This window comes from Phyllostomus discolor, chromosome 3, assembly GCF_004126475.2.
Source record: "Phyllostomus discolor isolate MPI-MPIP mPhyDis1 chromosome 3, mPhyDis1.pri.v3, whole genome shotgun sequence".
Lineage (NCBI taxonomy): Eukaryota > Metazoa > Chordata > Mammalia > Chiroptera > Phyllostomidae > Phyllostomus > Phyllostomus discolor.
In genome coordinates, this window is record NC_040905.2 from 172,466,752 (window position 1) to 172,490,800 (window position 24,049).

Here is a 24,049-nt window from a genome sequence, read left to right on the forward strand (position 1 = left end):
CCCATTGGAATTTAATTTGAATTTACATGCAATATCATGGAAGAATTACAATATATAATCTTTTCATCCAAAACATAGACCATGTCCCATTTTAATGAAATCTTTTAATTTTTTATAGTGTTATTCTTGTTAGTGTTATTCCTATTTTAGGTCTCATTGGTGTTGTAGTGGAAAATATTCCATATTTTCTACCCAGTATATGCTGGTATCTAGGAAATTATTGGCTGGTGCATATTTTATATCTATATGACCATTTTGCTTAACTCTCTAACTAATTTATAGGTTTGAGTTTATTTTCCATGACAGATTAGGTACTGTAGCCACAGTATCTGCAGTCCTTATTCTCTTTCCCAGTACAGCTCTGATTCCTCTCTTGTCGTGCTGGCCGTCACTCCAGGAGCGTTCGATCCTCCTGGGATATGATACATAACACTCAATGAACAAAACTTCTTCTAATGCAGAACTGATGCAAACAGAAGTTTAATGTACCTTTAGAGGATAAATATTTTTTTTCCTGCAGCTGTCTGAAATTCTTTTTCTAGATACTAAAGATAAATCTACTTTGTTAAGCACCTTAACAGAATATCTTACATATGTATGTAGTTCCTTCTATTTTAAACAGGTAGTTTCCCAGAGTCAATAACAAGCTCAGATAATTCAGTACAATTGAACTAACCAGAGCTAGGTTGTACCAGATTTTGTCTTATTTTGCTTACAGGTTGTAACACTGCTGTTCATATTCATTTTATCTCCTCTGATAGGAATAGGTTACTATATGCTCCATTTATGTTTTTGGATATACTTGCTCCTATATGCCTTATGGGATGTTTCCATTTCAAATTTTGGTAATGTTAAAATTCTGAACAGTTATACATCTTCGTGGTTTTTCTCATCACATCTTCAAAATGTCCACTTTGGCACTTGTGAGATGAGAGAACAAAAACAATTATTCCAATATTACCCTGCAACTAAAATGCTAATTGACATCTGGGACAGTTTAAAATTCTAAAAGAAACAGCACAGCATGTGAACTTACCATACAGAGGAGCCCTTTGGCGCATATGAACACATGTTTTTTGGGGGGGCAGGGGAGTTAATTGTAGAAATCCCTGGTGAAAATCTGGGGCCACTCATGGCCCTGTCCTCTGGAGCTGTGCTGTCACCTTGGTAAGGAGGTCAGGCTGTCTGGAGGCACAGATGGCATCACCGTAACCGACCCCTGTGCTATTCCATCGAGTGCCAGGGACTGGGGCGCCCAGAGCTGGCTGGACTTCCGCCTTCCACAGCAGAGATGCTCTCTTCCTGTCACCGCAGCAGACAGCTGAACTGTCCCTAGCTGTACTAGCTATGGAATTCAGTTTACAGATCCACTTTAAGGCTTTTGGGAAAATAGAGATGAACAATGCCATCAAATGACCCTTACAATTAACCAGAAATATATCTCAAGTTTGCAGCATTTCAGAATGACTCATCTCTAGTAGATGATTTTCTCTAAGTAAGAGATCAAGACCAAACAGGCTGTATGTTGATCCCAACTCTTCTGGCTGGGCAAGCCATTGTAACTCTTGGGAAATCTGTTTTCTCACCTGTAGAATGAGGGTGTTGACTACTAGATTTTTCTCTGAGTCATTCTTCCCCCTGTTCTACCATTTCATGTTCTCATAAATCAGTAATTGTAGAACATAGTCCCATAATGACTAAAGGAGACCAAGTTTCAACAGTCAGTCCCTTTGATTAAAATAAGTGTGGTTGAAAACATTTCTGACACCACTGACGTACTATTTGTACATTTCATGCAATATGTTTATTGCCAGTTAAAGTCATATGAATTTTCCATGGGAAAGAGCTTGAAGATTATGAGGCCAAATGTCCCAAAGTATAAAGAACAAGGAAAAAGGGAGCTAGTTCAATAGAGCAAAATGTCTGTAACTGTCCTGTCATTAGAAAACTTTTCATCAATCACCAAATAGTTCCATCTTTCTGGAACTGTTTTCTCACTGTGCATTCTCTCCAGTTCTATACCAAAGAATATGTAACAAGAGAGATTAGGAACCTTCATCCCAGGTCTGGAATTCTTTAAGCTTGATCGCATTTTTGAAATTTATGTGTAGTGTTCTTTTGTTGAGTTGCCCGTTGGCCTGTGGGTAGGATACAATTTTAAATCTATTATCTGTGCCTGAAGTACCTGCTTTGTAATCCAAGACTGGATGCCGAACAGCTCATGCCAGATGCCATAATGCTGTTTCTTGCTGGCTACGGTATCTCAGAGGTATTCAGTGGCTTTAATGACCTTGGAAGAGACAGGCGATCTAGTCCAAGCATTGAATAATAACTTTCTTTTTCTTTTCTGTCAACAGCTCAACTTCTCATTTTTCCATAAATTGAACATTTTTATCGTTATGCATGTTTAACTGCCGTTGTTTTCTTCCCCTTTACTACAGTGGCATTGTTCATTTGAATTCTGAAATATCTGTTATCTCCCACAAGGCAGCCATATGTGCTCTGAGGACCAGGCTGTGACTAGGATTTATATTCTTGATTCTTCAGTAATTGAGGTTTCCCCCCAAAAGTCAGGAGTTTGACTGGGAGCTTATAGCCACAGTGAACATTATTCCTCCATCTCAAAGAAACTCTCACTGCACAAGGAAAAAATCTTATTCCAAATTCAAGGTAAAGCCAACCTATTTAAAATCATTCTTCTAAGTGTTGTTCTCATTTCTTTTGGAAAAGGTCCCTGTGACCCCGAGTGCAGTGAGGTCGGCTGTGATGGGCCAGGACCCGACCACTGCAGTGACTGTTTGCACTACTACTACAAGCTGAAAAACAACACGAGGTAAGAGGGAGGCCAAGTCACATCCCCCGCAGCAGACCCCAGGTCTTCCCAGGAGTTCCCACAGGGTCACTGCGGGCTAGGCATTCCGATGTTACCCCACCAGGCCCTAAGAGCACGGAAAGTATGTGTAAAAAATTACACAGCTGGGGAAAAGAATCAATTAATTTGATATATGGTACTGGGGAAGAGCTCTACAGATACCCTGAATCACCAGAAAGATGAACAGTGGGTCTTAGAGCAATTTAAGCCTGAAACATCGCTGGAGGCAAAGCTGTCCTACTTTGGTACAATGTGAAGAGGTGCAGTTCTTAGGAAAAGACAAATACTGGGAAAAAGACAAATGCTGGGAAGAAAAATAGAAAGCAGCAGGAAAAGAAGAAGACCACATAGGACTCAGACTGACTCCAAAAAGGAAGTTGCAGGCAGGAGTCCACAGGAGCTGCACAGGGCTGCTGAGGACAGGACGCTGTGGACATCAGCCATTCATAGGGTGGCCAGGAGTTAGAGCTGCCTTCACAGAACATAATATACACACGTCATGAAACCTGCCAATGTCTTTTCCCACGTTTGGAAGGATGGTGGGGAGAGACTAGGTAGGCAAGTGCCTGGTCTTCCCCTCCATTCTTTTCCACCCTGTTGTTTGACGGTGCAGCTGCATTCTCCCAGGTGCAGGCCTCGATGTGCAAAGGCGCTGGTCCTCTCTGCTCCTCCTCACTTTCCTGCTGTGGGCACCAAGGCAGGCCTACTCTGACACTGTGCCCCTGGCCTCTGCCTCGAACTCTACAGGTCCATGTCTAAGGGCAGGGCTGTGGCACAGTGACTATCCTGACAGAGGCCAGGCTGTCCAGCCATGACTCACAGCCCTGCCACCTCCTCCTTCAGGTGAAAACTCGCTACGGGGAGCTGGCTTGTGGTGACTTTATACTCCAGTCACCTGGACAGACACAGGCATGTTCCAAGGCCTGTTTACATCCCTGCTGGAATTTAAATTCCTTAAAGGAAAGGCACTTGGCCACTCAGCACCTCTATTATCTCCTAGACTTACTAGCAAAATGTCTGCCATTTAATTAGTACTTAGTAAATATTTGTTAGATGAATAAAACTTTGTCCTTCAATTAAACTTTTTTAAAAAAATAATTTTATCATAAGCAACAGAAATTCAAATATATTTATATTAATTTAGACAACAGCATATAACCACCACCACCACGTACACACACACACACAATCAATATGATAAATACAAAAACAGAAGTAACCCCTTATTAGTGACCTTTTTGCATAAAATAATGGTTCTCACTACTTTCCCTTGAGATTCCATCTCTAACCATTGTCCCCTTTAAAGAGCTAGAACCCAACTGGAAAGTAGTTTGGATCAAGACACGCCTTAGTTGGTGGGCTTGGTATTCATAACTGTGTTGCTGTATCAGCACCCTACACAGGAAAAAGCTTTAACCGACAGAATGTGGCTGTTTGCCTGTGGTGTTACCATCCTGGTTTAAAAGGGGTTTTGAGACCAAGGTGCTCAGCGCTCCAAGAGAACACTGAAGACTGGGTCATGGGTGACGCTGCCGTTCTTTCCTCTGTGCCACCACACAGGATCTGTGTCTCCAGCTGTCCCTCGGGCCACTACCACGCTGACAAGAAGCGATGCAGGAAGTGCGCTCCCAACTGCGAGGCCTGCTTTGGCAGCCACGGTGACCAGTGCCTGTCCTGTAAACACGGATACTTCCTGAATGAAGAAACCAGCAGCTGTGTTACTCACTGCCCTGATGGATCGTATCAGGACACGAGTGAGTTGATTTCAAATATCTGGGTTTTCGGGAACAAATGTAAGGTTTTTATTTGAGTGACCTGGGGAGGAATATTCCTCCTCCATGAAACCTAGGCCTTGCTTGATATCAACCCAGATCTAGTCTTTTTTTTTTTTAAAGAACAATTTAGAATTGTTTTGTAAAAAAGAATGCATGTAAAAAGGCCTGTAGCTAACTGCATCCAGGGGTCTTGAAGCCCATTCCCAGATTTAGTTACTTGCTAGGACTCACCATGTAGTTGTGTAGTTGTACAGTTACGATTAACTACAGCAAAAGGCTACAAAGCAAAATCAGCAAAAGGAAAGGCTCATGGGACAAAGTCCATTGGAAACTAGGCCCAAGCTTTCAAGACTTCTTCCAGTGGAGTCACAAAGAATACATTTAGTTTCCTCAGCAACGATTTGTGACCACCTATGAAATGTAGTCCACAGGGAGCCTCCTTAGGGTCTCAGTGCCTGAGGCCGTTACCGCAGTGTGGTCGTGAAGGCACCCTGTGCCTGGCCCTCGCCAAAACCCTGGACTCCTAGAAGGAAAGCAGGCGCTCGGTGTAAACTGTACTGTTTACACAAACAGTTTGGGCATCGTGAGCCACTCTTATCTGTTAGGATGGTGGAGACCCTCCTGAAACCCAGGTTTCCCCACTTACAAGCAGGCTTTCAGAAGGCAGCAACCAGGCTTGTCCCCTTCTGCACACTAACCGAAGGAACCAGGCCACTGTGCCATCCAAGTCTGCTTTTCAAAGAGTCTGAAAACATGACCTTCATGTACATGTGGAATGAACACATGCCAAAGACTTACTTAACCCACCAGTGAGGGAACCTGCAAGGTAACAGATGGGTTCAGAGACTAGCAGGTGTGTAGTCCACTAGGGAAGGCAAAATTATATCCATTTGCTGAGTTGTAAGCAAATAATCTCCAACACGACAATCAATACTAGAATTTCAGGGTTCTTTTTTTTTTCAAATGGACATAAAGCATTTGTACGTTTACCAAAGAAAAATCTTTAACATGTACTTCACAGAGTTTGGGGACTAATTAACCATCATTAGCAAACAGAGAAAAGGACATTCTCTAGAGAAAAGGACATTCTCTAGAAAATTAAATAGTCCTTGGGCATGCCTATCTGTTAGCGCTCTGGTACACCCCTGGAAAGGGCTACAGAATTTTGCTGTATTTCAGAATTCTCAATCATTTGTGAACAAGAGGATCATACCATGGTGTACGATGACAGTAAAACATCATGTTTCTGCACAACCTAAGAGAGAAGAAAACCCAAGTGTAAAGGCACAAGAATGTGTTTTTAAAAATCAGGCACAAATACTGAAGTGAATACTCTGGCTTTTTAACAAGTCAAATTCTCCCTTGATTCAAAGGTAGACGTTTCTCTGTGTGGTGGATGGGGTTAAGCTGAGAGAGCTTAGCATTTGGAGCAATGGTGGGGATTCCCCTGCAGTGCTTCTTGTTTCCAGACTTTGGAACATGAGCTATGACTTCATGGAGAAAGTGGGAGTGTGGAGGGGGAATAAGAGAGCCACAGAAGTAAGCGTATTCCTTTGTGGGGGGTGGAGGGGGGGCGGGTCAGAATGCTACTAAGGAGGCTAAACTTTGAAAAAGAAATTTTGTTCTAGATGGTGTATGACAGGATCGAGATGAGTCAGTTCTTCCAGAACCTGGCAGGGCAATAACTAAGGACAGCTGTTCAGTTACTTTGCTGATAAGAGTGGGCTGTGCATCTCTCTCCAGTGTAACTGCCTTTTGTGAGAGCTTCTTTCAGGTGCCCACTCACATACAGCTTAGCGATCACATGTGATCGTGACTCCTAACAATTACTGCTAGCACATTTACAGTGCTTTATATTTCATACAATTCCCTTGAATAATTTCATTAAGTCTGCAAGACAAGCTGAGATACAGGCATCATTCTAACATGCATTTAATATTTCATAAGTGGAAGAAGAAAGACCCTGAACTTGCCCACAGGAAATGCTAAAAGCAGAGCACAAGTCCAGGTCCCATGCCCTGTTCAGTATTCTTGGTGACACAGTGCAGGGTGGGGTGAGGCATGTGGTAACTACCAGAAAGTTGTAAATGACTTAATATTTCATGTCAAGGGGCTCAGGCTTGAGAAAGAAGATGGACCTCCAGGAGGTCCTTACAGGGATCATTAAAGCAGTGTTTCTCTGTGCAACCTGAAGAACCCCAATATTTTGAGTACTGATAAGAGGAGGAGAAGCCTATGAACAGCCAATTCTATACATACATGTGGTTATAATGTATGTACGTGTATCTTAGAGAAGGTATCACCTCTCCAGAAAAATTTCATCTAAGGTAAAAGACCTTAGTTAACAAAACAATTTACCATTTTTCACCATAGAGCAATTATGCATTTGCCATTTTTTCCCTAATGGGGGACCCGTGTTTGGTATTACACAGGAAAGCCAGTATTCACAATATATTTGTTCAGTCAAATACATTGCTATCTCCAGAATACAGATATTACTGAAACATAACATTTATATCAATTTCACAGCCACTATAAAGAAAAGACACTATTCTAGACAATGCAAGAAATAACCCTTACCTTGCATTCTTAAGTGTGGGTTTCCTTTTACAGCAGAGCTCCTTGGAGGAGTCCTCAGAGCTGTGAGCGCAGGGGGGCCTGTCATTCCTTGCCACAGGCACTGCTTCTAAGCCCTGACACAGCAGCACTGCCCCGGCTTCACTGGTGGGATTTTCATTGCTGGAGGCTAGGAAACCCTGCCTGGGAGAGAGAATGGGAAGAGGAGGGAATGGCCAATAAACTATTCAGCTAAGAATTAAGTGGGCTACAGTTCTCTCGCCTGAAAAATGGTAGGTAGCCCTCAGGTCTTTGACCCTGCTGCAATTCCTACCTGCATTTGTTGTGGAGAAGCGATCACCAGTGTTGACTGTGGGGCTTTTCCTGCAGTTTCTGCCCAAGGCCAGGTGTACTACAGTAGACGTTATTAGCAAAGGTTGGAATAGCTTCATAAACTTGTATGGAATCCAGTGGACCGAATGATTTTATAACCTTGTTACTTTTTTTTTTAACAGAAAAAAATCTTTGTCGGAAATGCAGTGAAAATTGCAAGACGTGTACTGAATCCCACAACTGTACTGAATGCAGGGATGGGCTGAGGTAAGACAGTGAAGGACCGTGTAAGTCACGTGGCCCAGGCACCTCTTGTAGACATAACCCTCCCACCATCACCCTGGGTTTGACTCCCATTCAAACACTTGATTGCTATTTGCAGGATCTCTACCATTATATGTGAAAAAATGGATGTCATCTTGGCTAAGGAAGGTTTATAAACCAAATAAAATTTTCTTTGGAAAAGATGGCTCAGACACAAGCAAATCAAAATGGCATTTGAGAGGCTTTCTTCGTGCTTTTTAACTGGCAGTGGCCAGTCAAGGACTGCCGTGAAGGTCATACCAATGAGTTACATTTAATCCCCCTGATTCATTCCTTCAATGGTCAGAAACTCTCCCCTTATCTTCATTATTTCTCTCCATATAGCCAATCATTTTCTTATCTTAAGAGCCTCGGGCTTGGTTCCTTTATGCTGTAGTCTGCATGTAGATTTAACACCTAGAGGTATTTCCCTTAAATGGATGACTTGGTCATGGCTAAAGCCAGATGCAGCAGGTGCTCCAATAACTCTTACTTACATCAGTTAGCCTGTGGTAAAATTGCTTTTGGTACACATCGCTTTGCTTTAAGTCACAGAACCTACTGGCAACAATTAGTGAGGTCTTACTGTAGTTGATAGATTCTGTAAGAGAAAGACAATGCAGCTCAAAAGAATTATGTAGTCTCTCTTGATTGGAGAAGGTCAATCCATCCTACGCTGAGTGAGGAGTTGGACTCTGGGTTTACATAGCCCTGGAGCTCTGTTGCACTCCATCCCTTGTAAGTGTCGATGGTACCTCTGTTTCTACCTTTGATTAGAGGTGAAATAAGCAAGGTCCAGGCAAGTAAGTCTTCACATTAGTAATATTGCAACATCATTTTTATTTAAATTAATTACCTGTGGCTTTATTTTTCATAAGTACATTCAGTGTTAGTTTGTTTAGCACCTTTCATCTCAAGCGAGTCTTGACAAATATTAGTCTAGTCAGCCTAATTATTTTAGAGAAGCAGAGGATTGATATAGTAAGAGAAAAGATAGATGTGGATCCAAATCCTCCTCTGCTGTTTATTATCAGCTGTGTGACATTGGCCAAGTCACTTAGCGACTCTGACCCTCAATTTTCTCATCTATAAAATGGTAATAACCCCTATGTTCTGGGTTATGATAAGGATTAACCATGATAACATTTACAAAGCACTTATCTGACACATAATTGGTCCATGAGAAATAAAAGATTATTTAAGATTATTTTCTATATTTCCCTGGGAACATTTTATAAAATAAGTTAACCAGTACTCTCTGATAGAAATGAGAGCCACATGTGTTAATTTTAAGTATGCCAGTAGCCACATCAAAAGAAGTTAAAAAGGTACAGATGGCATTTATTCTAATAAAATATTATCATTTCAACATGTAATTCATATAAAAGACTCTTAGTGATATATTTTACATTCTTTTGTTGTTGTTGTTGTACCAAGTCTTAGAAATCTGGTATTTTAACCCTAAACCACCTCTCAGTTCAGACAGTAATTTTTTTATCTGTATTTAGATTTTATAAAATTTAGTTGAATAGCGCTGGCTGGTGTGGCTCAATGAATTAAGTGCCAGCTGCGAGCCAAGGGGTCACCAATCTCACTCAGGGCACATGCCTGGGTTGTGGGCTAGGTCCCCAGTGGGGGGCGCACCAGAGGCAACCACACACTGATGTTTCTCTCCCTCTCTTTCTCCCTCCCTTTCCCTGTCTATAAATATAATAAAATCTTTTAAAACATTTAGTTGAATAAGTAGCCAAGTCATTCTAAACTTACTCAGAATTTTGCCAATAACTGAAGTGCCAGTTCATAAAATGTAGACTGAAATTAATTAAAATTTAGAATTTAAAATTCCATGCCTTAGCCAAACTAGGAGCCACAAGTGCTTGAGCAGGCATGGCAGCGCAGGTCTAACCTAGCTGGTTTATCACAGAAGAACACGCTGCAGCCTCTGTCTCTTACTGGATAAATACCAGTTTCAGAAGTCATGTCCTTTATTAGGAAAACTAGGCAGCTTTTTAAAAACTTGGATAAGTTTTTCAGGAGGTCCAATGTCCTCTCACAAAAAGATCCATTTGATGCAGTGTTCTTTTTTCTAGCTCTACAGAAAAGGAAGAGGTGCTTTGTTGTTGTTGTTGTTGTTTTAAGACGGCTCTCTCCAGCAAGTGAGGATATCTGGGAATGGAGAACACCCTCAGTTACGTTGCCATTAGTCTCATGAAGGCTCCCTGTATTCTTCTTAGAGGCTTCTAGGTTGACCATTTTGCCTGGAGACCTCCAAATTTTTAAATAATGGCTAAGGACAAACATGGAAAAATATCTTTACATTAAATACTAGGAGGAAATGGATTACAGTGTTTACCGGTCTATTTAGAATTCTTTCATCTACTATGGTTTTGTTTACTGAAATAAATTTTACTTTGTAAAATCAGTATGACCCACATCTAAGGCAAAGCCCAATAAGATGTGAAATGGAGCAATATAAAGAGCTTAAGCAAAGAGAACCCATCTTCTGGTATCATCTGTGTGGTGATCTAGGATTACAAGGCCTTCTCCCTGGTTCCAGCCACACTATTTAGTTAAGTGTGTAATCTTTGTATATTAAGTAGTAAAATTCTATTAATTTATTTTGAATTTTAAGAATCCATCTCTAAGGCCCTGGCTGGCATAGCTCAGTGGATTGAGCGCAGGCTGAGAACCAAAGTGTCGCAGGTTCGATTCCCAGTCAGGGTACATGCCTGGGTTGCAGGCCATGACCCCCAGCAACCGCACATTGATGTTTCTCTCTCTCTCTCTCCCTCCCTTCCCTCTCTAAAAATAAATAAATGAAATCTTTTTAAAAAATCCATCTCTAGGCCACGAAAAATATCATAGCTGATAGAATTTAGGAGAATGAAAAAATATAGATTTCTTATTTGACATTCTAGAAACTCATTAGATACTAAGTATGCTAGATAAAGAAAATATGGTACAGATTATGTCTAGAAACACTAAATAGTAATATAATTAAGAAAAGTTGTGATGTTTGAGAAAACAGCAGAGTAGGTAGGTAATTATGCTAAATTATTCATTAGGATTTAAAATCAATCAAGAAATACAGGCAAAAGTACCATATTTTCAGACAATAAGACACCCCCTCCCCCATTTGGGAGGAATAACGGTTGTTAATGCTGCTGTTGAGTTCTGTTTACATTGGTGAAATATTATGTTATTTATGTTACTAAATATTTTACCATATTTTTTACTTCAAAACTTTTTTCCCTATTTTCCTTCTCTAAAACCTAGGTGTGTCTTATGGTCTGAAAAATACAGTATATTAAAATTCTGTTGTAGAGGCCAACAAGAACTAAAATCAGAAACACTTTTTAAAAAGCCGCTCGTGAGAGTTTAAGCAGGTTTGGTTGTGCCCTCTTATTCAGTTGTAATTCATTTACTGTGTGTTCTTACTGTATTTTTAATTATGAAACAACTTTTTAATGTATTATGTGGTAGGTCTGGATATCAGGGAGTTGTTAAGCATATTATTAGGTAATGGGATTGTTTTGTCAATACAATACTTTTTAAAGCCTCTGGGTTGTAAGGCATGTCAGCCAGTCGAACAATTCAGGGCAATGTCCCCAAAGCTGCATGCATGTGATGCAGCCATCATTACAGTGAAGCACTGTGTCATCAAGAGGCAAAAACTAGAAGGTACGAGGGCTGTTTCTTCTGCATTGAAGCTTTGCCAAACCCACAAGTGTCAGGAGGGAACTGTATTCGTTATGGGTGGAACTGGGGAGTCACTACTCATTGCCCAATCACAGCAGCCTGTGTCTGTGTCTTCAGCCTGCAGGGGTCCCGGTGTTCCATCGCCTGTGAGGATGGCCAGTACTTCAATGGCCAGGACTGTCAGCCCTGTCACCGCTTCTGCGCCACTTGTGCTGGTACCTTCTCCCCGAGTCCTTCCGTTTATTCCTCTGGCTCTGGTTTCACTTTTGTTAACCAGTTTTTAACCATCACTCATGCAAACTCACTTGGTATTTTTTACAGTAGCTGGAGAAGTCTATTTCTCTTCCAGTAAGCACGCATGTATTCTCATTGAAAGTCAGTCCTCAGCATGCTATCCTCATTGAGAAACCTAAATACCCCAGTGATACCTCCTTCTCTTTCCAAAAGATTTGATGGTCTTTGAAAATGGGTTCAATTTAAAATGGAGTGGGGGGGGGGTGTTTTTTCCAAAGAATGTAAGAAAAAGCACAAATATTATAACTCTTAAAATTACAACATATTAATGGCATTTTCACAAACTGTGAGAAGCAGCCCATCATGCCACTGCTGAGGTTTTGTTTCTGTCTCCTGCATTTGTCTTGCTTCAAAGGGGCAGGCGCTGATGGGTGCATTAACTGCACAGAGGGCTACTTCATGGAGGATGGGAGATGTGTGCACAGCTGCAGCATCAGCTATTATTTCGACCACTCGTCAGAGAATGGATACAAATCCTGCAAAAAGTGAGTGCATGTGCCCCTCAAACCCTAGCATTTGGTTACTGGGTTCCTTATTTGACTGCCTTCATAGATACCCTGAAACTTAAAATTATTAATGATAAAATAAGATTCAAACATTTACCTATGGAAACTGCCCTGCAGCTGAAACCCAGTTTATCTCTGATATATCTATATCTATATATATATATCTGTAATCACACTGTCTCCCTGCTAGGTTTTCTTTAATGTTGCCAAACCTAGGAGTTATTTTAATAAAAGATTTCTGTGCCATCTTCAAACAGAGATTTAAGCTTAAGACAGTAAGAGATTGATAGTAAACACAGCTTTTCCTGTGTCTGATGTGTGAAAGAATGATAAATTCTGTGTTTTCCCCGTAGATGTGATACTAGCTGTTTGACATGCAGTGGCCCAGGGTTCAAGAACTGTACAAGCTGCCCCAATGGGTATCTCCTAGACTTAGGGATGTGTCAGATGGGAGCCATCTGCAAAGATGGTGAGTACAACTGCTCATTTTTGTCTTCTAAGTGAAGTGCCGTCTTTCTATGTTAAGGCTTAATAATATATTTCCGCTTAAAAAAGAAACTAGCAGGCGTGAGTCAGGCCATGCCTGGTATGTCATTGGTATTCACTCATCTTGAACTTACGTCTTCAGTGGGTTTGTTTTTTGGTTTTAGGGTATTTTTCATTGTGAGAAGGGATAACTCACCTGTAGTCCCACTGGAAGATGCACAGCAAAATGGAGCAGAAAGTGCAGGGAGTTGCCACATATCCCCTGAGCTCAGGCACACGCACAGCCTCCCCTGCTAGCAGTACCCACCCCAGAGTGACACGTGTGCTGCAGTCAGTGAACCTGAACTAGCACAGCATTATCACCCCAAGTCTGTAGTTTATATTAGGGTTCACTCTTACTGTTGTATGTTCTATAGGTTTGGACACATACATCATGAGGTGTAGCTACCACTTTAGTGTCCTACAGGACAGTTTCACTGCCCTAGAAATCCTCTGTACTCCACCTGTCATCCTTTCCTCCCCCCAGTCTCTGAAGACCACTCATTTTTTACTCTTCAATAGATTTGTCGTTTTTAGAATGTCATATATTTGGAATCATACAATATATAGCCCATTCCAATTACTTTTTCATGTATTTCTTTCCCATCTTTTGCCATATACACATGGAATTTTGTGTCCTGCTTTTTGCACTAAGTATTAGATATAAACATAGTCCTATGTTTTCCAAACTATTTAGAAACTCCACTTTTAATAACAGCATAAATATAAATTCACGTGGGGATGCCACGGCTTATTGCCACTCTATCATTTGGTTTAAGAACAAATAGTAGTTGAATCTTCATTAGGCCCATGAAGATAAGAATTAATGACAGAAGCAGGTAATTCTGGTCCACTTTTCTTTCTTTGCACCAGTGGTTCTCAACCAAAATGCCAGGACCTCATACCATCCCCAAAGACTAGGCTTACTTTGGTCTTAGGGTTGAGTCTGAGCATGAATATTCTTAGGAGTTTCTCAAATGCTTTTCCGTACAGCAGGGTTGGGACCCTCTGATGACTCCGTGCCCCTGACAATTTGGCAAATGCCAAATTCCCTCACTTCTCTACCTCCAGTTTCCCCATCTATACAATGAATGACTTTAAATCATTCCAACTCCAACATTTTGTGAACTATGGCTCTCGTTATAATTCACACTAAGGGGGCCATAAACTTTGTGCCTATATTTTATGCAGACAATATATATCATGTAGAAAAAATTATTTTGAACCATTGTTCTAGATATCTTTGGATTGTTGGGAAAATAAACAAAATAAGTATGCATTTAGAACAGTCTTACCTGGCAAGGTCATTCCCTTGGGTTTATTGTCTTCCTTTGAATGGCTCCTCTTCTAGAAGTTGACAAGAGGCAGAACAGAGCTGTGGTTGGGAGAAAGTGGATTCAGGCATCAGAATGCTGCTGTTCACATCTGGGCCCTAGGCCTTGGGTGGGTATGAAACTCTATGGGCCTTACTTCCCTCATCTGTAAAAGGAAGACATTACTGACCTCGTTTGGCCATTCCACAACTATTAGGAATCCCGGAGAGACTTCAGAAAGAACTGGGCACGCAATGGCACTGACAGAATACCACTTATGGTCTCGTTTCCATGGAGCATCTTAGGTGACTTTGCATCCTCGTAGCTTTTCTGATGTGTGGTGGGTGTGGCAGGGCAGGCCAGGCCCACTCAGGCTCTGTGTCCAAGGTTTTCCTGACCACAGCCGATTCCCACCACATAACACTGGGGTGAGAGTGTTGGTTAATAGCATCCCCGGGACCACACAGGTATCACTTTTTAATTATTGCCAGCAAGTGCCCTTTACCCTTGAAACCACGGTTCCCCTATGTCTGAGTTATGGCCAGAGTTTTTATAAGTTTGTAACCTGAAAACAGAGGAATGTTTTTTTTTAAGTGAACTGACACAGGAGATCCACTGTGACTTGAAATTTTTACCCATAGCACCTGGTGCCAATTATTTCAAGGTTTGTGATGCTTTAACTCCTTTCTGAAACCATGATAAGCATGGAATAAGTTATGCCAAATGACACTTGGGTAAAGTGGAGTATTGGGATTGTGGGCAGTATTGGAAAAGGAACAATAATTTGTGATGAGTCCATTTTCAGGTCAGTTAAGGAAAAAAGTATTGAACTTCTGCTCTAGATGGCAGAATAGGTAAACACTGTGCTCATCCCCTCCCATAACCACACAAAAATTACAACTAAATTGTAGAACAGCCATCATTGAGAATCACCTAGAGACTAGCTAAACTGAATTGTTATAACTAAGAATATGAAGCAGGAGCCACATCGAGACTGGTAGGAAGGGCAGAGACACAGGTCCCACACTCAGTGTGGTAAGAATCAGGATGAATATCTCAGCTGCAGAGGTCTGCCCTGAGGAGAGAGAAGTCCTCATAACATCTGGCTATGAAAAACCATGGGGAATACATCCAAGAAAGACAACAGGCTGCTAGGGACCTAAGTGCTATAGATCTCAGAAGACCTACCATGTTTTTCAGACCATAAGATGCACCTAGTTTTTAGAGGAAAATAGGGAAAAAATTTTTGAAGCAAAAAATGTAAAATATTTAATAACATAATATTTCACCAATGTAAATGTAAACAGAACTCAACAGCAACATTACCAACCATTATTCCTCCCCCAAATTTGGGAGAGGGAATGCATCTTATAATACAAAAAATACAGTAATCACAGATTCCCTAGCTCACAAATTCACTTGCTCTGAGCTCTAGCACAGGGGTAGTAGCTCAAAAAGCATCAGGAACATACAAGGAAACAAGCTGACTAGCTTTAGAGCAAGGGCTAGAGAGTTAGGGCAGCTCTATCCAGGAGTAGAAGTGCTGGCAGATGCTGTTGAGCCCTCCCCCCAACCCAGTCACAGGTGAACACCAAATCCAAACTCTCAGTTAACCTAGATAACACTGTTTTCCCTACTCTGGTGATTCCATGGAACTCCACCCCACCCAAATCGCACATCCGGATTGAACCTCTTTCAGCAGCATTTCTATAAAAGCAGCCTGCCTGGATTGCACCAGAGATTTTCCTAAAAATTTTCAAAGGTCCACAAACCACAAAAAAGCACCAGCTATCCACTTGCCATCTTCCTCTTGCTAAGCAGCTACAAGCCCAGCACTAGTGGCAGCTAGCCTTGGTTCCCAGCATAGCCTCTCCCAGGTACCTGCGAGCCCAGCAGAGATGGTAAACAACTGCAGATCATGTAGCTCTGACCACCTGGCCTCAGGCCAGGCACAGACAGTGAAGTTGGTCTATAACAAAGCCTCGCCCAGGAGGCCCCAGAACTACCAATGTACCCAGTGGCCAGCTTCAAGCCATACCACAGCAACACCAACCAGCATCTCAACAAGACATTTCTGAAGGGCAGACATGGCAGGCACCAGAGCCCCACTAAAGCAACACCCTCCTGTGGAATCAGCCCCCCGCACAACTCATCCAGTGTAGTCACGGCCAGTCCTCGCAGCCATTAAGCTACAGGGTCAATCCCACCCACTGATGTACCAACAGCAATTAAGACTCAACTGTAACAGCAGGGTACACAACCCAAACAAAGGGAACCAGACTCAAGTAACCAGGAGACTGCCACCAGGCCCCATGGGACACCTACTTCATAAGGCCATCCTGCCAAGATCGGGAGAAGTAGCTGATCTGCGTAACTAAAAGTGCAGAAACAAACACATGAAGGCTGCCAAAGTGAGGAGACAGAGAAGCATGCCCAAAATGAAAGAACGGGACACAACTCCAGAAAATAACTACACTAAGTGGAGGCAATCTGCCAGATACACTGTTCAAAACACTGGTTATAAGGATACTCAGTGAACTTAGGGGATGAAAGATGAACTCAGTGAGAGCTTACACAAAGGGATAGAAACCACACACACAAAGAAAAAACCCTGTCAGAATGAAAAATACAATAATGCAATGAAGAATACATGTGAGGGAATAAACATTAGATGAAGCAGAGGTTCAAATCAATGACCTGAAAGACAAGGTAGCAGAAATACCCAATCAGGAAACCAAAAATAAAAAAGGATTTTAAAAACTGAGGATAGTTTAAGGGGCCTCTGGGAAATTATCAAGCATAACGACATTTTCATCATATGGGGCACCAGAAGTAGAAGAGAGAGAACAAGAGATTGAAAACCTATCTGAAGAAATAATAACTGAAACATCCCAAATATGGTGAAGAAAATGGACATACAAGTCCAGGAAGCACACAGAGTCCCACACAAGATCATCAGGAAATACTACATACAATTATATGCCAAAAAATGGATAACTTGGAAAAACTGGATAAATTTCCAGAAACACACAGTCTTCCAATACCAAATCAAAAAGAAACAGAAAATCTAAACAAACTAATCACTACTAACTAAATGCATCAGTAATCAAAAAACTCCCAACAACAAACAAAAGTCCTGGACCAGATGACTTCACAGGTGAATTTTACCAACATTCAGAGAAGAATTAATATACTATTCACAAACTCTTTCAAACAACTGAAGAAAAGGAAAGGCTCCCATACTCATTTTACAAGGCTTTCATTGTCCCAATTCCAAAACCAAAGACACTACAAAAAAAGAAAATGATAGGCCAATTCCCTTGATGAACACAGATGCAAAAATCCTCAGTCAAATATAAGCAAACAAATTCAGCAATACATTAAAAAGATCTTAGACCATAATAAAATGGTATTTATTCCTGGTATGCAAGATTGCTTAATATCCACTAATCAATTAACATGATACACCATACATACAAAATGAAGGATAAAAATCATATGATCATATCAACAGATGAGGAAGAAGCATTGCCAAAGTCCACATCAGCATCTAATTATGATAAAAACTCTCAGCAAAGTGAAGCTAGAGGGACTATATACCTCAAAATAATAAAAGCCATGTATGACAAACCCAGTGCTAACATCATACTCAGTGGTGAAAACCTGAAAGCTTTTTCTTTAAGATCAAGAATAAAACAAAGATGTCCACTTTCACCATTCTTTTTTTAAGATTTTATTTATTTATTTTTAGAGAGGGAAGGGAGGGAGATAGAGAGAGAGAGAGAAACATCAATGTGCAGTTGCTGGGGGTCATGGCCTGCAACCCAGGCATGTACCCTGACTGGGAATCAAACCTTTGACACTCACTTTCACCATTCTTAGTCATCATATTATTGGAAGTTTTAGCAACAGCAATCAAAAAAAAGAAAGAAAAGGCATCTGAATTGTATAAGAGAAGTATAACTGTCATTATTTGCAGAGGACATGATACTACATAGGACCCTAAAAAACTATTATAACTAATAAATTAATTTAGTAAAGTACCATAATACAAAAATTAATGTTCAGAAATCAGTTATATTTTTAATTCCAACAATAAACTATCAGAAAAAATTTAAGAAAATCCATTTACCCTTGCATCAAAAAGAATAAAATACTTAGAAGTAATTTATCCAAGGAAGTAAAGACCTGTCCTCAGAAAAATATAAAATACTGACAAAAATTAAAGAAGATAGAGGTAGTGGAAACATTAACAATGTAAAAATGTGCATACTGCCCAAAGCAATCTATCAATTCAATGCAATCCCTATCAAATACCAGTGTCATTTTTCAAAGAACTAAAACAAATAGTCCTAAAATATATATAACTACAAAAGACCCCACATAGCCACCACAATTTTGAGAAAGAACAAAGTTGGAATTATCATAGTACCTGATATCAAAGTATAATACAGGGCTATAGTAATTAAAATAGCATGGTACTGGCATAAAACAGACACCTTAAATCTATGGAACAGAATAGAGAGCCCAGAAATAAACCCACAACTATATCGTCAATTAATCTATTGCAGCAAGAAAATACAACAGGGTAAGACAGTCTCTTCAATAAATAGTGTTGGGAAAATTAGACACATGTGAAAGAATGAAACTGGATAACTTTCTCTCACCATATATATAAGAAAAAACTCAAAATGGACTAAATACTTAAATATAAGACCCTCAAACCATAAAAATCCTAGAAGAAAACATAAGCAAGAAAGTCTTTGACACTGCTCTTAGTAACTTTTTTTCATATTTCCTGGGGCAAGGGAGGCCAAAGAAAAAAATAAACAAATGGGACTACATCAAACTAAAAGACTTTTGTATAGTGAATGAAACCATAAAAAAAAAGGACAGCCTACTAATTGGTAGAATATTTCCAATGATACATTCAATAAGGGGTTAATATCCAAAATATATACGGAACTCATACACCACCAAAAAAAATACGGTTAAAAAATGGGTAGACCTGAATAGACACTTCTCCAAAGAGGACGTACAGATGACCAATAGACACATAAAAGTTGTTCAAACTCACTAAGCATCAGGAAACTGCAAATAAAAACCACAATGAGATATCAACTCACACATGTCAGAATGGCCATCATCAATAAATCAACAAAAAAAGTGTTGATGAAGATGTGGGGAAAAGGTAACCTTCATGGCACTGTTGGTGGGATTGTATATTGATGCAGCCACTTATGAAAAACAATATGGGGGTCCTTCAAACAAATTAAAAATAGATCTAGCATATGATGCAGCAATTTACTTCTGGGTATTTATTGAAGAAATGCAGAACACTCATTGAAAGGATATATGTACCCTATGTTAATTGCAGCACTATTTATAGTAGCCAAGATATGGACGCAATATAGGTGTCTATCGGTAGACAGTGGGATAAAGAAGATATGGGGGTGTGTGTGGGTGCGTGCAATGGAATACTAACTCAACCATAAAAAATGAAATCTTGATATTTGTGACAACATAGACAGATCTAGAGGCTATTAAGTGAAAGAAGGAAGATAGAAAACAATGCCATATGATCTCATTTATATGTTGAATCTAAACAAAAGAAAGCAAGCTCTTAGGTACAAGAAGCAAATTGATGATTGCCAGTTTGGAGAGGTTTGGGGGGATGGGTGAAAAACATGAAGGGATTAATAAGTACAAATTGGCAGTTATAAAAAATGGTCACAGGGATGTAAGACACAGCATAGGGAATATAGTAATACTGTTATAACTCTGTATGGTATCAGGTGGGTACTAGACTTATTGGGGTAATCACTTTGTAAGGTATGGTAATGTCTAGTCACTATGTTATACACCTGAAACAAATACTGTCTATCAACTGTAAAGGAAAAATGAAAAAAGGAATGACCACAGGTTTTAGAGAGTTTACTTATAGAAGTGAAGAAGGAAAATAACCACATGGCAGATCCACAAGAATCCAAAATACTCTCATTCTGAAAGGTAATGGGTTCATGGATGGTCCAGGATATTATTATATTTTTCTTATGTTACATATTTTGTGTAGGTCTTAAGATATTACATATTATAATTCTAAGACCATTAAATTTGTATGAGGAAAAAAAGAGTATTAATGGCTCACCAGGCTTTTCAAGTCACATGTCAATTGCATTTAGGGATGTGCTATTTATTCTTTTCAACTGTCATATTTCAGTGACTCTAAGACATTTTATTGTCTCTGAAATCAGATGCATCTTATAATTCATGGTAGCCTACAACTTGCTTTTGACTCAGCAATCTGGTGTCACTACAGTTGTCACTGACTGTAAATAGAGTTCACAGAGATGTCTAGTCAAGTGAGGCACTGGTTGCTACTTCTTACGTTGAATTCAATTAAACAGCTCAAAATTGCTTCAAAAAATTAAACTGTGTTCAATATTGAATGGCAGAGTTATTGTCCTAGAAACAAAACATGTTATACGTTTAACAAATACTTTCAATAAGCATAAAGTTGGTAAGTGAATACTGTGTCATTGATAAGAAGCATTTTTTGTCTTGACAGTACTTAAAATAGGATGCATCTTAAATCCAGTGTCTTAGAGTCAGTGAAATCTAGTGTAAATGACTCTTACTCCCTGTTCCAGGTAATTCTAAAAAATGAAAATTCTTTGCTTATATTATTATTGATTTTCTATTTTACTCTTTTTCTAATCTTTTTTTCCTTTCACAAATGGATACCAATCACATTTACCGCTGGACTGCAATATCTCTCCTTGAAAAACAATGCTGTTGACCTGAAATCACTTTGGGTGGACCACACTTCCTCCTTGTTGGACTGCTCCTGAATGATCTCTTCCAACCCCCCAATCTGCCTCTTCTGGCCAATCAAAACCTTCTTCCGTGTGTGGACATCATGCTGCTCTCGTCCTCACTTCCCCTTCTCTCTTGCTGACTTCCTGGAAAAGCAACGGAAGAGTCCTGGGCGGAAGGAGGCTTCTGTATGCTAGTGAAAAAGAACAATCTGTGCCAACGGAAGGTCCTTCAACAACTCTGCTGCAAAACATGTACATTCCAAGGCTGAGCTTCCATCCTAGATTTATTTGTTCCTGTAGACTTATAGATTACTCCATATTATTATTAAAAAAGGAAAAAAAAAAAAGCAAAAAAAAAAGCAAGCCACCTCTCTCTTTCCTTGCTCTTTTTTTTTTTTTTCCTCTCAAATCTGTGCAGGGAGATGGTGAACTGTTTTGTCAGAACTTAAATGGAAAAAAAAAATAATAAACCTACAACAAGCCTACCTTTTATAACTGGGTGTTTAGTGCTAAACAGCCAGGACCACAGAGACAGTATTGTATGACCAAAGCATTTGATGCCAAAATTGACGTTAAAAAATGATTTGATTTCCTGCCCTGGTTGAAGGTCCATTTTTTTTCTTTTTGCATTTACTTGCTTGTTTCCCCTTTGAGATGCCTAAAAATACCTTTCAAAAAGTCACAAGAGTAGACATAGAACAAAATGAAGCAGAAAGCTCTTGCGTTATCATTTTCATGCTTGAGTCCATCACTGGAGGAAGTGGCAGAAAAACTGGAACCTAAGGGCATTAGGACATCCCGCAGAGTTTGTGCTCAGTGTCGTTTGTCTTAGTTTTCGCAGCTGAACGTAGATACTTTCCACACATAATTACTTCATGCATTATGTGGTTTGGCATTGTACTCACTTGATAAGTCTGCTCCACTGGTTTCATCAGATAGACTTGCTGCTACTTGGCTTTTCCATTGTAGACTGGGTTATTTACACACAGTTGGTTACGTGGGATTGCTCCTGCATAGTCAGATGGTGATGGACAGAATGCAAAATTACGTAAAATAGCTGAGACTGCTCCAGCTCCCCCAAAACCCAGAGTGTTCACTTGTAGACCCTGCACAATCTCTTGGTGCTATCTAGCCATTACTCCCCTAGCACTTTTTAAAGGCCATCAGAAATTCCAATTGTTGTGGCAGGAAGCATTTCGGGTATGATGCAGGAAATTTCTTCCTGGAGTCAAAAAGTTTCTAAATGTCCTGTATTTTTTAAGAAATGGAAATGATTTAAATAATATTTAAGCTCATGCCCAAGTTGGCCGGGCAGTGTTTTTCAATGGTGCTTATTAGAATTTTTTTCATCTTCTCATTTTCAGAAAATAAAACTGGAAATTGAATATGGGCGGCATGATTGGTACCCTCCTGGTTCTGTTATTCTCCCACTCCTCTGTCCCTCTCTAACGTGGCTGTGATACACCTGTATACTGAATGTCGTTGAGATCATCTGTTTCCTTGGAAATGTCTTCACTGGCATTCTCTTGACTCCCTAAACACATCCTGGAATCTAGCAGACTGAATTATGCGAAAACTGTTTTGGATCAGTGGTCAGACATGAGGAAGCCTGAGAGATCTTTTTACCACTTCTGAGTTTCTCTGTTTAGGAGAGGACAGAGTGATAAGAAGTTTCCTCCCTTTCCATACGAAAGCTCCATTTGTGACCTGGTTTGCTTGGTAGTAACCAGCCCATTACGAACTTTATTTTACTTCTTCCAAAGATGTCACTGGCCTCACAGATTAAGAAGAGGAGTCCTACTAATATGATTAACCCTAGGAAGGAGTTGGGAAGTGATGCGAAGTTCCCATCTAAGAAACAAGTTAGTAAAAAGCCTAAATTGAAAAATATTCATCCTATACATCAGAGTTTACATTCAATCCAAGGTGACTAATAAGTAAATAGTCTAATGACCCTCTTAATTAGCACTGTAGTAAAACTGAGTCACATAATGATTCAAAGTAACTAGGGAATACAACTTGATTTGCTGAGGCAATTTTCCTCTTCGTAGCAATGTAGCGCCCCTGCTGACCTAAGAAAACAAGTCACTCGTGGGTATGGCATCTAAAGTCTTACATTTAAGGCAGCATCTTTAAACAGACCAGGTGGACACAACCTAAGCCAGGTCACAGCAGGGGGGGAAACCAGATTTGCCTGCTAAGGAATCCATCTAACTGAAGCATCCAATATTTGAGGCCACAAAAGTAAAACTATGATGGGAAAGATAAAATGATGTCTGTGTTCTTAGACAAATAACCATCAAGATGGACAGCCAAGTTCACTGGGGTCCACCCAAGTGTGTTCTGTTTTCCCACTGACCACGCAGGTGCACATCGTGAAGTGCTGGTTTTAACTCTACTAGTGTTGTTACTGCCTCGTTTATCTACAGAATATTATTAACTAGAACATAATGCTTTCAAAGTTTAAGTTAATGTTATATATTATGTATAATATATATATTCATAATGAAATATATGTAATGGATAGTGCAAAGTTTGGAGACTTAACAATGCTCTAACCTCCTAGAGACAAAAGTCCTATCTTCGGTTCTCTTTTGTCTTTTTATTTTTAATTAGTGATCCATGTTAAATCCAAATCCACTTTTACTGAAAAATACTGTACATGTGTAAAATGTTCATAGTTGTTTTTTTGTAAATATAGTAGAATGGTTGTAATTGATACTGGCCAAAATCAATGTTATTCCATATTTTATTTTTCTATTAAATTAACCTAAGTTCCTGTTTATTGATCTGTCCATACCCATGTGTAAACATCTCTGAAAGGGCGAGGTAATTGTGAGACTTCTCTGTTCCCACATAGAAGCTGAATATGAAGGAAAGGGCAGAGGGGAATGAAGTATCTGAATAAAGTTGAAAGAAAGAGTGAATAGAGGTGGGGAAAAAGGGGGAAAGTAACAGCAGTATTAGAAAGGAACAGTTTAGGTTTGGTCATAAATATACATCAGATTCCATTTCTTAAAATGTTGCAAAAACGTCGATAAATCCTTAGTGCAGT

At 39.9% G+C, this 24,049-nt stretch overlaps 1 protein-coding gene across 1 annotated transcript in view; it reads left to right on the plus strand.

Annotated features, from left to right (window-relative positions):
- PCSK5 (proprotein convertase subtilisin/kexin type 5) overlaps positions 1–24,049 on the plus strand; it is a 420,656-nt gene that overhangs the window by 265,243 nt on the left and 131,364 nt on the right. The window contains 6 exon segments of the mRNA XM_036021750.1: positions 2,731–2,833; positions 4,433–4,626; positions 7,719–7,803; positions 11,656–11,753; positions 12,188–12,317; positions 12,692–12,807. Coding sequence (XP_035877643.1) covers positions 2,731–2,833; positions 4,433–4,626; positions 7,719–7,803; positions 11,656–11,753; positions 12,188–12,317; positions 12,692–12,807 — 726 coding nt within the window.